The following is an 18,464-nucleotide window of genomic DNA, read 5'->3' on the forward strand; positions in this document are numbered from 1 at the left end:
CCCCCCCCCCCCCCCCCCCTACGGTTTAATTATAAAACGTGTTAAACTAATTGAACCAATCTGATTTGAATGAATTACTGATTTTTGTAATGTAACAATGTAATACAAATTAAAACATTGTATGAATTTAGAAAAAAAAGGAAACGTTTTTTTCTGGATCCTCGTGGCTTTTCCCCTAGCTTTACTATTTTAATATAAATATATAGCAACGGATTTAGATTTGATGTTATCTAAGTCCGTGATATAGCATAATGGATTATCTTAGTTGAAAAGATCGATTTGGAAAATATATCTTTTAATTTCATTAAATTAATCTATCGTTCGAAGGAATCCGATTCAATTCAAGTTAATCCTGTCTGAGGTTAGTTTGACAGTTAAATTTAAGTGAAGGATGATCATCAATATTGTCAGTCTAGGACCGTTATCTAGGGGAGACAGCGTGTGGTCAATTTGTCGACGTCCAGGTGAGAGGGCGGTCAAATCTCTCCGAATCTGTCGTCTGCTCGTTAAAAGTACGCAATAGCTCTCTCTGCTTGGATCGTCAACAACCCACTGTAGACCGAATGTACACTTTCACTTCAAAATCTCACAATTCTTACAACACGCTACTAAGATATTTACTCAAAAGAATCCCATGAAAAGATATTTGTAAAAGGATTTTAGACACACCGGTCCCGTGAAACCCACAGCACATGCCATCAGTCCGACATGGTTCGATAGCTAGGACAAGTGTACTACATACTATACAAACCCTAGCAGATGACACATGTGTATGTTAGCGTTATAAAGGTAAACCCGTTCACTCAATATTAACGAACTGACAGTTTCACTGATAGAAAAGTAGGCACCCACCTGTCATCATAAGCGAAATCAGCGTCCAATGTGTTAAGATAGAGAACTAGGGCGAGTGAACTCGTCGCCAGAATAGAGTATTCCATCCTTCTCCATATCAAGCCATCGTTTTCACTGACAACTGGAAGAAACAGTTACTCCACTTGTAACCCGCCACGCGCATGCCCGGACGGTCTATAGCTAATATTTGGTCTGTGTGTTCGCTTTCATACTTGAACAGATCTAAAGTGCCCTTTCAAATAAAGGTACGCTGTCAACGCGAGAGTCAACGCGAGAGAGATGTACATGCACGCATACATAAATAAATAACTACTAATTCAACTATTTGAAAGGCACAGCTGTACTAAGGCGGGTTTTTTTCAATCGGAGATTTACAACCTTCGCAAAACCAGAAGGAATGACATTTCTATAGTTTGGGCGTTTGTTTTCTGTTTTAAGCTGTTTTAGATAGCGTTATCTTTATTTCCTATGTAAAACTGCATGTATGTAAACAGTGTTGTTCATTTCATAAGCTTTACAAGAGTGGCAACTTCAACTTCAGTCCAATGAATCGAGATAAAATATTTTTTTGGATCTGGAATCATTTTTTTTAAGATCTAACACTCAACTCTCCTCAGTCCAAGATTACAGATTTGCTTATAATGAAGTAAATTTGATAACATTAGATTCTCGTGCAGTTCCAACGGTCATCAATTACTTTTATTAGGAGAAATAACGGCTTAATTCGGAATATAGATATAGTCAGATCCATGTAACTTGGTGTCTTTTTAGCGTTCAAAATTTGAATTTATTGTTAATTAGTGTGATTTAGATTATGATATGAATTCCTATGAAATGATCAATCTTTTTATTTTCATTTGATATTTTTTTCTTTATATTTAATTTTGGTAGCGCACTGCATTTCAGGCGCCGTTGTTTACCCATCAGAGATGTAAATATACCACAATAAAAATATACGTTTTTGATCCCATTAATAATATTATGCAGCATTACAAAATGACCTCGGCTACAGAACTAAATTATTTATAATCATTGCTCTAATTTGTTGAAATGCACTTTCACTTCCCATAAACTATGAACTGATAACATCACGGAAGCTGGACCCTGGACACTGAGGAGATGTATATACATGATGACCTATTGTGTAATAGGTGAAAAAACACCATACATCTGTCTAGATCTGTGTCCGATGTGTGGTCGTACATTTCGCTTTTAAAGATAGTGCCGCATTTATCTACGTATATAGCCACTAATGCATTTCTAGGTTATCTTAGACATAAAGTCAACACCAGATGGAGAATCTATCTAACGGGGAAAGGTCGCTTTTATATATCACCGAGGTATTATCAGGAACCAGATATTTGAAGACTTGTTAGCTTAATATTACAATTCTTCAAATCGACAATTGAGAATTCCTTTCATAAAGCACCTACACACAATAGTGTTATTTTCTTTAAAATATTCTACAGTCATGTTTTAAATCCAAAACTAACGCGCTATTGTTTCAAGCTTTGATAATGATGACAGTATGATCGTTACAAAATTCAGTTAATTTGTTTTTAAGATGACACATTTTGATACAACGGGGTAATTTCGACCGTTTTACAAAGTCTTGTTAGTTACACATTCAATAACTAAACATTCAAACGTTTTATTTTTTAAATTTCGTAAAAGTCCTGTTTTGTTGTGTTGTCGACTTAATATATTAATTTTATTCTCTTTTGATTCATGTTTACGTTTTTGATTTATTGTTTTTTTAAACTGTTTTGGGTGCACACAAAGTTAACGCTAACTTATAAGTAAGTTGATAAGGCCGCGAACAAACGGTTAATTACATCACTACATATAACAACTTCTAATTATATAAACAGTTTATCACTGGAAACATCCTAACATTACCGGGAATATTATATCAAACATTCCTCTGTTATTATTACACATAGCTATCTATCATTATATAGCACAGATTAAAAGCACAAAAGTCATCTAAAAAATTGCGTTTTGGTGGACAGCAGTAAATATGGTAATAACTCAAAGGTCTTTACATGATCGTCATAAAAAGTGAAAATATTAACTCATTCACCCCTTCAGACACATTTGAACTCTTCTAATTCAAACGTTGAAATAGTTCATTATGAAATTTCAGGGGTGAATGAATTAATCGATGTGAGAGTACAGTTTGAATTAAGGATCGCCGTAACACTGCCTGTGAGGAATTGAAAACCAACATAAAAATAGCTTTAATAAATCATTTATGAAAAGAAATCCATACATGTATGTACCTTGCAGAACATTAATGCAAAATTAATAAATAAAAAGTATTCTAAGTTAAAAAATAAATACAATGGAACGAGACCAGAATTCGAACCATTGGCCTATAGCTAGCTATACCTGATTATATTCAAAAAGGGGAGGTTACTGTGTAATGAAAAAACTATGGTAGACTTTTCCAGTGTTATGCTGCCTGCATCATGACTTTAAAGAGAAAACTCAGATAATTCACTTTTGAAAATTCATACTACACACAAGTACATTTCCGCCCCCCCCCCCCTTTTTTTTGAGGGGTTGTTATTCTCGAGGGTATTTCGCTAATATTCATGATTCAAATACGAAACGTATCTAAAAGCATAAAATAGTGTTAGTGCGAACCATGTAATGTTTCAAATTTTCGGAATGCTTCACCCCTATTATTCTGCTATATAAATAGTAGGTAAAAAAGAAATACGTAAAACGCCATTGTTATGATAAAAGAGTCACAATGTTCATTGTTCTTTTTCTGTATATTGGGGGTAATGTAAAATGGTATTAAGGGAGACAACTCTCATACACTCATAGATATATAGCTGAATGTAGCATGCAATCTTAAGTCAATTCTCGCTTAAACTGTTCTGGACCGTTCTGATTGTTGATATTGGCTTTTCATTTGCTTTCTAAATGAAACTAATTAAAGTTATTTTTTAACTGAAACGTTTTAGTCATTCCTTATTTTGTCTTCGAAATGTCAACGAGTGACCTTGAATTCTGAACACGATATTGCGACAGACTTAAAGTTAATTGCCTCGTCATAACGAGTAAACTGTCACTATCTTCATTAGGCCCATTTGCTTAATGACGCTGCGTTCTACTACTCATTTAATGAGGAGAAAACCCCCATAGTTTGGAGCTTAACCGATCGTTGTCCGCCAAAACACATAACTGGTCAATGTGAACGGATTTAAAATATTTATGTTTTCTAGACACGACGAGGTTCCTAAATTGGAAGAGAGTCATTGACCTGATTCGGAATAAAATTTGTAGGGAGTATTATCAGACAATTAAGGGGTTTAGATCAACACTCGGTAAAAATGCCACCCCAACCAAGGTATAGACTAGTCTACATATAGTAAGATTTCGGATGGGGAGATTTTATTCTCAATGCCCTGTGTCTTTTTAATCACTCCGGTGACATGTTGCATTTATATCATATGGTCTGAGACACAGGTACTGGACAAACCAATCGTAATATGATGTGTATATATACTTAGTACTATTATATAGTATATACACATCATATTACTATTAGTGTATCCAGCACCTGTGGTCTGAGGGGCATGTTTTGCAACCATTACAGCAGTTATAAGACGGTTTCAATTGATCTTTTAGGCAATAAACATCGAGGTACCTATCGCGAATTAGAAAATGAAACTACTTACTATATATATATATCAATGACAATGACAATTGTTTTACTCTCATAAACAATACAGTGTAGAGAATACATATATACAAATGGGTGGCAATAATACATGGTATATCAATGCAAGTGTTCATATCAGGTCAGCAGAGAATAGAAAAGATTAAAGCTAAATCCTGCAAATGGGGATGGGGTGGGTGGTAAGATGGAAGGGCGGGTGCATCAGTTGGCTTCCACGGCCATTCAGTGAGACACAACAGGTCTATTCTAAGCGTATTAGAATAGGATGTCCATTACCAACCTTGACTCTAAGAATGTAATGCTGCATATTTCTTCGATTTTGCGCCCTTAGTTTCACGAACTCATGTTTCCGTAACTAAATGTCTTACTGTCTTTTTTATTGTTTCCATGGCACTTGAATTCCTGTCAGGAATCATTCGAGATTTTCTACTATAAAACCTGCCTTTTTGGTAATGTTTTACGGGAACCTCCGAACCGAAATAAGCCATTGACAACAGACTGGCACGCGTCCCAGTACGACAACGGACTAACCAGGGGAGCTCAGCAGACACAATCGAAAGGGAAGCTATCATTGTGTCCCGGAGAAGAGGAAATGTAAGGAAAAGGATTTATCGTGAAAGGTTTATTAATTGGCGTAGAGGCTCCATTGGTTTTCCTATTGTATACGAGCTATACGTCTCGAATATTCGACACTATACCTTACTGTCTTCATTAGTTAAGACATGGCGCGGGCACACGTGAACACTTATTGAAGTGTGACAGGTGTCGTTAGTCAGGTGAGAAAATGACAGGTACATACAAGGTGACAGACCATATAAGTACCCTGGTATTGTCTGTGAAAGGTGAAGTACAATGTAACGTGAAGCGGCTAGCCAGTGTCTACCCGAGATAAAATCAACCATACAGAAACTCAAAGATAAGCATGATGATGGCCACGCGTACCCCAAAAAGCAAAGACCGTACAAGGCTTAAATTGTAACAGTAGCTAGGAAGGAAGTTGTGAATAGAACGTATACTTCCGCTGGAGGTCGCACCTCAAACTCTGGACGCGTTAATTTACTGTTGAGCTAGTCGAAGCTAGCTATATATAGTAAGGCTACCTCCGAGTCCTATGTATTACATATGATAAAAAGCACAGGGACCTGATAATTTGTTTTCATCATTGGGGTGGCATTTTTACTAAAAGTTGATATAAACCCATAAAACGTGTAAAATTACTCTGAACACCTTAGTTTAGGTCCAAATATAATTGTAACAAATTATCAGGTCCCTGTGATATATACGTCTCTGCATGGTTACAATGCCACTATATATATACTACTCACATACTTTTACACTAGCTACTCTGCTTTTTTTCTTTTTCCTCGCCTCCGAAGATTACAATTAGCTTTCCGCCAAGGGTTCTCAGCTCCGGAGCATATCAACTCACAAAGCTGTAATTTAGGAGGGAATACATATTTACTTTTAATGGGGATCGAACAAGCTATATGTAGCCATTAAGCTCCAGTCGGGCGTTCTATCGCTAAACTCAAAGGGAATCTGAGCTAGTAAGGCATCAATCGGGTCCCGTCGGCACTTTCCGTAAACGAGAAAGTATTTTCTCGTTTCGGAAATTGCCGACGGTTCCCGATTGGTAAGGCATATGTATACCGGTAAAAATACTGAAATCTAAAAGATTTGTCAATTTTCAGCAATGCATATAAACGTTTTCGCTAAGGACCCGTTAGACCACGGAATTAAATTATCTAAGTCCGTGGTTAGACTGATCAGGCCTTGAACAGTAGGACCCAAGGTCTTGATGATGACTATAAAAGAGGTCCTCAGCTTAGATTGAAGCGTCCCCGACACGAAACCTTGACTACGTGGTCAATTGGTCAGCTTTGGTGTACATTGTGTCTATTTAGAGTATTCTGATACTTAGAAACTTGGAAAAGCTAATCCACAAGGATAAGTACAATGCACAAGGAAGAAAGGGAGGCTGGTAATTTACTGGCGTGGCAAGATAAAAACAATTGAGAAATTCAGTTTTAAGTCTTACGTTTTGGTATAAATCATAAGACCGTTTAAGTGTTAATACAGTATATAAATACTACATTCATTAGAGTGTGACAGAGTCTATGGTCACCCCTCGGATATCACTGTCATCCCCGGTTTTACTGTAATGAATGTAGCATTTATTTTCGTATACCGAAAGCCAACAACATGGCGACTGAAACGAACCGTACGCGCATCTTCTTTGCGCGGTCACTATTTTGCACTGTCACACACACTGTCACTCGTTGCTAGTGTGTTGGGAAGCACCCTTTCATTGACTCAATGTTAAAGCGAATGTGACAGTGTGAAATGAACAATTTGTCTGGACCAATCAGCTTACAGGATTTACACTAGAGGTATTATAGCCTATATATTGGGGTCACCCTCCGTTGATTCGTCCGCTGGATAACCGAACTACTCGGTAGTGAAGTAGACGTTAAACCAATCAATCAATCACGTAGCTGGTGTTACCGTCCAAGCAATGGCGACTGTAAGTGTTATGCATCGGTAGTCGCGATCGGTTGTCAGTTACAAATTGACGACGTTTTTCCAAACCATTTAACCATTTAAGACGCGTTGGTTACGCATTCTCTGCACGAACACCATAACAAAATATGAATTAGCATTACATTAAGTTCTGAGAACTTCCTCATATTTAACGTTTCAACAATATACAAAATCTTTGATCTTTTAACTTCACCAAGAATACATTATTTTGAAGTAGCACGTGGCTCAACATATATTTGGTAGTTTGATTTAAAATGTTTGGAAAATAAAATTTCAATGCCGTCTAGAATTGAATAGTTTTGAAATAATGAGGAGCTTCCGTCTGAACCTTACCCAGGGGTCGCTATCAGTCCCCAGGGTACTTATAACCCGATAGAGCACTTAACTTATTTTTATACACACCTTCGTCACTTCAAAGGCAGGCTGTTGAAAGCGAAATGAAATCCACCCAATATTCAATATACAATATATGGTTATGTAATATTTGAATTTTAAAGAAGAAAACACTCGTGACAAATGGAAGTGTTATGCTGGTTTTAATGACACTCTCAAACATTATCAATAGACTTTGTAAACAGTGATATATTTCAAAAATCTTCAATTAAAAAGTTAAAAAAAGGAATCTTTAAAACGCTTGTATGGCGCATACAACGTCGACGATGCACTATGTGTACATACAAGTGTCTTTAACTACCATCAGTGTGACAATAGCAAAACAAATATTTGACAAAATTAAACAAATAGAATATGATTTTTTTGAAAATCTTTTGATCGAAATGAAATGAGATGATAATGAGTTAAAAGGATAGATATAGAGATATAACCTATTTCCGTTGAAACCGACTTTGAACGGTAAATAAAGGGGAGATAATTAAGAAAATGCATTGAATACACAATTGCTGCGAGGAGAAAATATTATTATTTTGGTCATCAGAAAAGAGAACAACACAATATGTCAAATTTTTCGTGCACTGAACATTTGCAATGATAATGATTCTAGTTTTTTCAGTTTGCATAAATAATTGTTCGTAGGGTACTGGAATTCATAATCGAATAACGCGAATCAAGATTTTCCGCGAAACCCCTCTGGGAGACAGACTTCCGTTTTCTATGCAACATTGTCCTTGTAATCCAGCCAGCTTCACCAGACAGACAGTTTTATGTGTGGACAAACGAGGCCATAAACATGACGTAGATACACAACAACAGTTCATATCTTCTACAATGATTTTATTGAGACACCATCTGTGAATGTTTGTTGGTATAACGATCTCTATAGGGATTGAGCTCTCATACGTCATACACTGTTCTAGTATACCACCTGACTGCCTTCAGGTCTGGCCATGTCCTTCTGATCTCAGTTAATCACGTCACTTTTCTTCAGTTTACAGCATTAACATTATTTTACCGATAAACGTATGTCATTTCCTCTATATTCACGTAAAGATTGAGCACACATTCTAGATTTGCCATAATGATTTGTTTTAGTCCTCGCAAGCGTGAAGGTCGTACTTGTATGAAGACGCTGTCTAGAAAATGTACCACCGATCAGCCAGTCTGCTAAATATCATACTGTTTCTGTTTTTGTTTATTTTATTTGTAAACAAATATTAGAAGGTTGATAGAATACGTAAATTAATTTAGCTACACGATACCTGCATTTTACAGTAATATGTTCAACAGATAATTTCCATAAAACGGTCTTCCCTCAACAATTGTCAAGGCAATTAAAGTTCTGTAAATATGGCTAACGTAAGGATATATATATATATTATGACTGTTTTGAAGGGTTTAGTGGATCCTAATGGCCTATGTATTATCATAGGACTGGAGGTGGACGATATTTAATCGTGAATGACGAAAATTAATTGTTCACCTTGAGAATTTTCACAACCTTTTATAACACCCGCATTTAGCATCCAGATGGATCACGTGACTCTTGAGGTTTCTTTTGTTTTGGAATACTGTAAGTACAGCCATACACTGTCCCTGTTAGTCATACGTGCTTGCTTGTTTTATTGGAAATCGCTATAATTGTTTCGCCAATAAAGCGAACTAATACTTTAGGCGACATTAAATTCACAACGCAATGCTTGTGTTACGTGAAATGTAATCCTAGCATTCGTTGTTTCCTCACGAACAGCCCTTAACTGTAGCATGGTATTAGTGCTGGATTCGGTTTTTATCTCAATCCGAGTGGAAATGGGCAATTTTAGAAAATGTCCTCGTTCGTTCTAGCATTATATATGATTATTTAAACAAACTTTCTATAGAAGCAATATAATTTCAGATCAAATTCAGTATTACGTGTAAAGCTATAAGCTAGTTTAGGGATCTTATGTTAGCGATAAGACACATATCTGTATTTGTATAAACTTAAATGGTACGAACGACTGTACAATCGAATTGGTTTTCTGATAGCCCGGTCACCCTCCGTCTTAGCTCCTATTATGGTAAAACAATCGTCCATATGACGTTACAAGATTATAAAAGCGAATATGATAAAGATTATATGACACACAAATCATCAAAATGTTCAGAACACTAACGATTAACTAGGACCTAACCAAATAAAACAGTGAAGAGACGTGATATACATAGAACACTAACGATTAGGACCTAACCAAATAAAACAGTGAAGAGACGTGATATACATAGAACACTAACGATTAGGACCTAACCAAATAAAACAGTGAAGAGACGTGACATACATAGAACACTAACGATTAACTAGGACCTGACCAAATAAAATAGTCAAGAGACGTGATATACATAGAACACTAACGATTAACTAGGTCCTGACCAAATAAAACAGTAAAGAGACGTGATATGCATAGAACACTAACGATTAACTAGGACCTAACCAAATAGAACAGTGAAGAGACGTGATATACATAGAGCACTAACGATTAACTAGGACCTGACCAAATAAAATAGTCAAGAGACGTGATATACATAGAACACTAACGATTAACTAGGTCCTGACCAAATAAAACAGTAAAGAGACGTGATATACATAGATCACTAACGATTAACTAGGACCTAACCAAATAAAACAGTGAAGAGACGTGATATACATAGAACACTAACGATTAGGACCTAACCAAATAAAACAGTGAAGAGACGTGACATACATAGAACACTAACGATTAACCAGGACCTAACCAAATAAAACAGTGAAGAGACGTGATATACATAGAGCACTAACGATTAACTAGGACCTGACCAAACATAGAACACTAACGATTTACTAGGGCCTGACCAAATAAAACAGTGAAGAGACGTGATATCCATAGAACACTAACGATTAACTAGGACCTGACCAAACATAGAACACTAACGATTCACTAGGACCTGACCAAATAGAACAGTGAAGAGACGTGATATACATAGAACACTAACGATTAGGACCTAACCAAATAAAACAGTGAAGAGACGTGACATACATAGAACACTAACGATTAACCAGGACCTAACCAAATAAAACAGTGAAGAGACGTGATATACATAGAACACCAACGATTAACTAGGACCTGACCAAATAAAACAGTGAAGAGACGTGACATACATAGAACACTAACGATTAACTAGGACCTGACCAAACATAGAACACTAACGATTCACTAGGACCTGACCAAATAGAACAGTGAAGAGACGTGATATACATAGAACACTAACGATTAACTAGGCCCTACCCAAATAAACCAGTGAAGAGACGTGATATACATAGAACACTAACGATTAACTAGGACCTGACCAAATAAAATAGTCAAGAGACGTGATATACATAGAACACTAACGATTAACTAGGCCCTACCCAAATAAACCAGTGAAGAGACGTGATATACATAGAACACTAACGATTAGGACCTAACCAAATAAAACAGTGAAGAGACGTGATATACATAGAACACTAACGATTAACTAGGACCTAGCCAAATAAAACAGTGAAGAGACGTGATATACATAGAGCACTAACGATTAACTAGGACCTGACCAAATAAAACAGTGAAGAGACGTGACATACATAGAACACTAACGATTAACTAGGACCTGACCAAATAAAACAGTAAAGAGACGTGATATACATGCATAGTGTCTTCCGCGTGTCATAAATGACTGCCTTGTGCTGTACCACACGTGTTCTATTTTGTAATGGGCGTGGTTTCCGTGTCCGGCTATACACGTGCGTTTCAGTGTTATAATGCCTTCCGAATTGTAACACTGTTGTCGTTTTTGTTTCAGGTAACTCATCTGATTTCTACACCTGTGCTACAATTTTCAATTTTTCAAATTAATTTATTACCAAATGCACATTGCATATAGGCGTAGTGTTACACTAAGTGTTAGCTACTTGTGGTACATTCGTCTTCCTTATCCTGCAACACATGCTATTTCCGTTTCCTGTACCAAACGTGGATTGTGTGTCCTGCAACACATTTGATTTCCGTTTCCTGTACCAAACGTGGATTATGTGTCCTGCAAGACATTCGATTTCCGTTTCCTGTCCCAAACGTGGATTATGTGTCCTGCAAGACATTCGATTTCCGTTTCCTGTACCAAACGTGGATTATGTGTCCTGCAACACATTCGATTTCCGTTTCCTGTAACAAACGTAAATAAGCCATTTCCTGTTTTACAGCTGACACTCATATCCTGTGTCACATGACACTCCGACCGCCGACGCCATATGTTGCTTCCGTAGCCGGAGTCACACATGGCTTCAAAGTCAAGAAGATTCCGATGACACTAAATGTATTCAGATCATAATAAAACATTTGACAGATATATATGTATCATTGATGCTATCAACGCCTTGGGATATTTGTGAATGAAATTAATATCGTTGTAAACGTTGACAAGCATTAACGCATTGTTTGTATATTCCAACTTATAATACAGACATCCAAGCTGTTACTTCTACAACAATACAGAGTTTAGACAGCCAGACTATTGTGACTGCCCAAGGTGTGTCAGGGTAACCCCATTGTGCTATTTGAACTCTTTAGAAGCCGCTCACTAGATCGATGATCTGTTATACGGCATCCCTGATCTATACCTAGCTGTTTACAATCTATACTTGCGCCCCTTCAATCTTTTCCTCTTTACATCTTAATATTTCCCTTCGATTTGCATACTTTATTTATTACAACTCATATTCATCACTCTTGTTGGCCTAGATTGAAGCGTGCAGGGTCTTAATGTAGGAGGAAACCGGAGTACCCAGATATTTTGGTTTGGTTTGTTTGTGTTTTACGTCCTTTTATATATAAATATAACAGCTATGATAATTTAAGAATTGGTCAGGTTTTGATGGTGGAGGAAAGCCGGAGTTCCCGAAGAAAAAACACCGACCTACGGACAGTACCTGGCGACTGCCCAACGTAGGTCTAAAACGTTAACCCGCGACCCAGCGGTGGAGGGCTAGTGGTACCCAGAGAAAAATGTGGTCGGACTGGTCACCCCATATCTGTTCACGTCTGATCGGGGGATCGAACCCCGCGGCCGTCTAAGTGAAAGGCAAGTACGCCATCCACTGCACCAACCGAACACATATGCACCTACTACACATATTGTTGGTTTGGTTTGGCGTGTCGTTACCAGTCTACCGTTTTCCTTTATTCAAATCCGTAAAACCGTTTCGACCTTAAAGTCTGCCTTTTTCTGGGCCCTTCAAAATATCGTTTTCTTGTGCCCTTTAGAACCTTAGTTTACCTCCGCCCTTCCGTACTAATTTTTCTAGTGATCTTCCTCGTTGTGCAAAATACAATTTACCTGATATCCTCCGTACTCTTCCTACGGTTTCCTTACCCTTCGTCCATTCTTCTCGTCCATTTTTTTTAGTATCCTCTTCTCATTGTACCGTTGTCCTTCCGTTTCCTCACTGTACCGTTTACTTGTGCCGTCGTTCCTTTTTCCTGTATTCCTGTATCATCAATGCACCGATTACAGTGCTCTACCGTTTTCTTGCACCCTCATTATAACGTTAACCTTGGCCATGTACCCACATATCACTGTAGTGGTATGAGACGGGTGACTGCCGGTGACCAGGTACCTCATGATAAGTAGGTTAAATTAAGCGTCCGTCTAGAGTAAGGAGGTCCTGGGTTCGAAGTCATTGAAATAGATGGGATATTTATAGCGGAAATGGGCTGGATGACTGCTAGTGACAACTGAGCTCAATTGGTTAGAGCGTCCGTCTCGAGTTCGGAGGTCCCGGGTTGGAATCCCGGTCTGGCCCCGTTGTATTTTTCCTCTCCTGTTAAATAGCCCCTGTACCAACCTATCACTCCCCTTCCCCTTTCTCAAACAAAAGGTGTCCATTACATCACGTGGATTAACACTCTACTAATCGTTACAATGTTTTCGTAGCATTTCACTCATATCAATGATTGTTTGTGTTAAAACGCAACAACATGTGAAATATGACATTGACTTTAATGTTTGTCACTCAAGCTTGAGCGAGCTCGAAGAGTCTTTTTTAACAAAACGATCGTTCATGTCTATAGAAACAGGTAAGTTGATCAGTCCTACAGCGAGTCGACTTGGGATCTCGCCTTTCCTATCCCGATAGGTCTCACACGCAATTCATACTTACATACCTGAGTTCACAAATCGTTTTGTGTTGTTAATGGCCGTCTGTCTGATATTTACCTCTGTGTATGTTTACTCATCTATGTGAAATGAAATACTTTTCAGTATAGGTGTGTAGTATACTGGATACCTGTACAAAGTAAACTCATTACCATACGATACCAAACACCTCGTAATTTGTCGCCGAATTATGAAATAGGACATCGCCTTTTGTTGACTGCACGTATATCGTTAGCGAGTTGATACCAGTCTGATGTCTCAATTTTATTGTAAAAAAAACTTTGGGTGTAGGGGAAGGGAATGGGGGCATACTCCGAAGGCCCACTAGTCCGAAGGTCCGATACTATGTAGACTTGAAAGTACGAAAAACCGATAGTCCAAAGCTTCCAATTTAGTGGTAATTAATTGTCCGAAGTCTCTAAGGTCACCGGGCCCGATAGTCTGAAGGTTCACACATACATTATACACACACAATCTTGGCCTCAGTTCCCTAGGAAACAACGCCACTTCTTTATATATAACATTCCTTACATGGTCCTTTGTATGCTTCATAGCAAACTACGTTAAAATCATCGAGTACGCTTTTCATGACCTTAACACCCAAACTATATATTTTGTTTCCAGTTCCCAGATCAGCTGCAACTATTAATTCCTAGGTCCCAGGTTATAGAGTGGGGATCCGACCATATCCAAGCGCGATGACTTTAAATTTGTAACCTAAGAACTTGGTCTCCAATGGCGGGGTCGATTTTATCTATAAAATTCCATGTTGAATTTTGACCCAGCCATCACTTAAAATTTACCCTTGACCTCCAATATTAGAGAAAACAATATTCACATTGTTGGTCCAAGAACTGTATAGAAATTCAATCATTGAAGCTACTGGCCAAATAGCATCACTCTAAGTCTTCGAGTTTTAAAGAAGACGCCTCCTTTTTTAACCCGAAGAGTCTCATATAGATATTTTCTAAAAATCGTTTGTGGTTCTTACCATGGTTTTATCAGTTCACAAAGGTGCCACTTGAAACATATACTAGTATCATATGAGAAATTCACGAAATCAATCGTGGAAGTGTCCCGGCCTCTTGTAACATGAAACACCTATTAATATTTCATAACTCCACAAGTCACTGACTGGTGAAACCACTTGTCACACATTCAGACGACGCCGAAGGTAGTTTCCGTGTTGATAATAAGGGCCGTGGTCGTTGTTTATTGTAATGGCTCCGTAGAATTAAATTCAGGAAGTTCGTGCATAACGTCCCGAAAAGAATGCATTGGTCGGCCAATTCTTTACGTTTATTATAGCTGCAATGCATTCATTGCAAACACATGCATACTATGACATTGTTTTTAAACAGAGAATGTGTAGTTGAATAACTTATTTTTTAGGCGTATTGTTTTTGTGATATAAGAGAAAATCTTGCCAACGGGACGTGATATTTTCGGAATGCCTCTAATGCTGTTACGCTAACATTATAGAAAAATATTTAATTCATCATTCGGAACACATCGCCTCAGGGAATCGGCCGAGGTGTTCATTCAGAAAGCAAAACTCTGGTATATCAGACTTCTATAAGGGTTTGGTTTACAGAAATAAATACGCAAACACAAATCATTCATATTGAAGCACAGTCACAGTAGTGAAACAAGGCGGTTAAGGTATCATGGAAATGATATTGATGTACTTTTTTTTAACAATATACAAAAGCTTATTTGTCATCAAAGTCTCATTGTCTAACAACTTGTTAATGGGAACTGTGAACTATGTTTCAGTGTTTCTTGAAGCAGTCGCTGGGGGACTTGCGAGTTTCGATGAACCAGAGTTATGCCCGATACACGTAGGTATAACCACCAGACAATGAGCAATTCATCAATCCCGTTTATACCAGGGAATTTCCTATATGTGTCATTGAGGAACACGACAAATGTATAATGGCACAATGGCGACAGTAATGTGTAAAACGGTCCTAACGGATATCCTACATATTTATCCTATCTAAGACTTTGCATTTTCATTCTCGACCATTTGATTTTAAAACGTCCCCATTGACACCACAAATACTTATTGCAGAACGTTCGCCCAAGTGAGGAAGCCAATGGGTTTTGTACCCAGATCGGGACATATTTAAGTCCTCAAAAATGGTAGTTGTTACACGTTTTATTAAAGTTTAGATTATAGGCCTATCGCAACTAATGGCTTACCCGTTGCAAGCATATTGTGACCGGGTGGAACACTGGTAGTTTCAGCACGGTATTTCAGTGAGGTAGCACTCTAAAGTCTGCATCACATCCGCGATTTTGTAAGGAGTCAAATACACCAACATACCGTCTCATGTATACATGTTCTTAAATAATCCTTAACACCAATATCTAGTGTAACGTACACGTACGTGGATTGTCAGTTTGAGTCACACGACGATGATGTCAACATGATGGCCATTTTTAAAGCATTCACACTGCTATGTCACAATTTATGGTTGCATGGCACCCCATCCAGTCATATCGTTCTGACAATAACCCAATTTGAGATACCTAAAGAGGCATCTCGCTGGTAAACGAGACCGGACATGACTGAGAACAGGAAGTGGTGTTTTGAGGGCAATTGTAAATAAAGGAACATGGAATAAATTCCGGAATGTACAGTGACCTTCATGTTAGTTGTCCCTAAAGATTGTGCGATAGGATATACCACAGGGGCAAGGTACAGACTAACTCCCACCTCTATGTACGTATATAGTGTCTGAAAATATATCAGTATATATATAGGGGGTGGGGGTTAGTCTGACCCTTGCCCCTGTGGGATACACTGGTTAATTCATTTGATTTAAACATATTTAGTGCCCCAAATTTGAGCAGAGGATTAAGCACAAGTTATATCAACTTATCAACGCCTTTTCCTCTAATATATACAGTGCATATTGATATTTACATGGCATACAAACTATATTTTACAATTATTATATTTTACTTAAAATCTGTTGCTGGATTAGATGAAAAGTTGCACGTGTCTGAATACCTCTGTATTGGTATCTACGGACAGATTTGCATTCCCAAATAAAGATAAACCTAAATTATCTGGATATATATATTCAACGAGTTTATGTTTTGAAATGGCGTAATTCGTGCTGTATTAAAAGTTTACATTCTAAGAAAAAATGACCAACATCCTCACAAGATTGTCCACAAGCTCATGATGGATTATCAACAATCTTAACACGAAAGAGCTGCACTGATGCATGAGTTTCGTATGATATATATTTAAATTGCGTTCGCCAAAATTATAATAAGATGGTGGAGACGAATTTGAACCACTGGATATAGCAGAATTAAAAGTATTTAAAGATGGTAATGTTCTTATTGTATTGTCTAACGAATTCCAAAGACGTAAACTCGATGGCAAAAAAGAAGTGTTGCTTGAGGAGAGTCTGAAAGAAGGAATATTGTAATCCTATTGGTTCCGTAAATTGTACCGATTGTTGTTACCCATTGTGTTTGGCAAAAGGGCCGATAAATAGCTGGGGGTTAAATTGTTTTTCATTTTATATAAACTATTCAATTTTCGCCTTTTTCTCCTCTCTGATAATGTTTCTAAACCCGTTTCAAATATAATGAATCATTACTTGTATAAGAAGGCAGACCTGTTATAACTCGAGCCGCCTCTCTTTGAGCTTTCTCTAATTTCTCGGATTCAAAAGCAGTACAACCCTCCCATAATTCACAGCATATTCAAAAACTGGTAAAATGAAAGATTTATAAATTTTTAAAAGTGATTCTCTTTTCAACAAGTATTTGAGTTTTCGTAAAACATTAATCTTTTTCATAACCGAACTATAAACTGCCTCAACATGACTCCCCCGTTTTCCGTTTGAATTGAAATTTACTCCTAAACGTCTATGAACGTCTGTAAAATTTAAATTTTCCCTATCAAACATCAAATCCAAGTCATCGTCAATATCGTTTGCATTTGAAATAAAAAGGAACGTCCGTTTTTTGAGGATTAAAAGAAACTAACCGACGTTTAATTCATTCCTTAGGTCCCCGAATATCTAACCTGAGGTATTTAGCTTTAAAATAAAGGTGGTATATATATACTCCTTCTGGTGGATTTTCGGCATCGAAGTTTGATTAACCCTTAGGGCCACAGTTATCTCTACAAAAAATGCTTAATGAATAAATATTTTTAAAAAAACTGTAATTCAATGTCACTTCGCAGTACTTTAATCTAATTGCAAATATCACTCCATATACAACTAAGTAATAAACAGAACCTGTTGTTTGGTTTATGGGCTTTGCGTCTATTAACAGCTGAGATGATTTGGGTACGTGCTATAAATGTTGTTGTTCAGATCGCGAAATTCAGTTCGTGCGAATGCGTCTCTGAACGGATCGCGGAAATAACATCTCACAATAAAATAATGTTTGACAGTATGTCGCCGTGCCCCGGTTGTTGAAGCAGTGAATGTCAAGTATAAAGTGTGATAAATGTCATGTCCGCCTTCCCTGTTGGTCTGAAGTTATTATTTGGGACGTATAGGTTAGACTTTGATCTGCAGGTCTTAACACATGTGCACAGGAAAATGTCAATAACTGTCCATATTTCTCGGGAAACAAACATAATTTTAGCTTAGATGTTTATAGTTAACATGCCTGTTCAAAGAATGGGAAACGGGTTTAGAGCTTATATTTATATTCCGCTTAAGAATATTGTATCAGATGACGTGGATAAACGTTAGTCCAAGGGGGATGTCAATTACAGGCAGTATTTCTGGAGACACAAACA

General features: G+C 37.4%; 1 protein-coding gene across 1 annotated transcript in view; it reads right to left on the bottom strand.

The window, feature by feature from the left end:
* Positions 1–1,081, bottom strand: part of LOC110452344 (transmembrane and TPR repeat-containing protein 2-like) — a 71,969-nt gene extending 70,888 nt beyond the window's left edge. The window contains exon 1 of the mRNA XM_021500802.1: positions 853–1,081. Within this exon, the coding sequence (XP_021356477.1) occupies positions 853–938 (86 nt within the window). The 5' untranslated portion in view covers positions 939–1,081. The remainder of the gene's footprint in view (positions 1–852) is intronic.
* Between the last annotated feature and the right edge of the window lie 17,383 nt (positions 1,082–18,464).

Source organism: Mizuhopecten yessoensis, unplaced genomic scaffold, assembly GCF_002113885.1.
Source record: "Mizuhopecten yessoensis strain PY_sf001 unplaced genomic scaffold, ASM211388v2 scaffold6625, whole genome shotgun sequence".
Taxonomy (NCBI): Eukaryota; Metazoa; Mollusca; class Bivalvia; order Pectinida; family Pectinidae; genus Mizuhopecten; species Mizuhopecten yessoensis.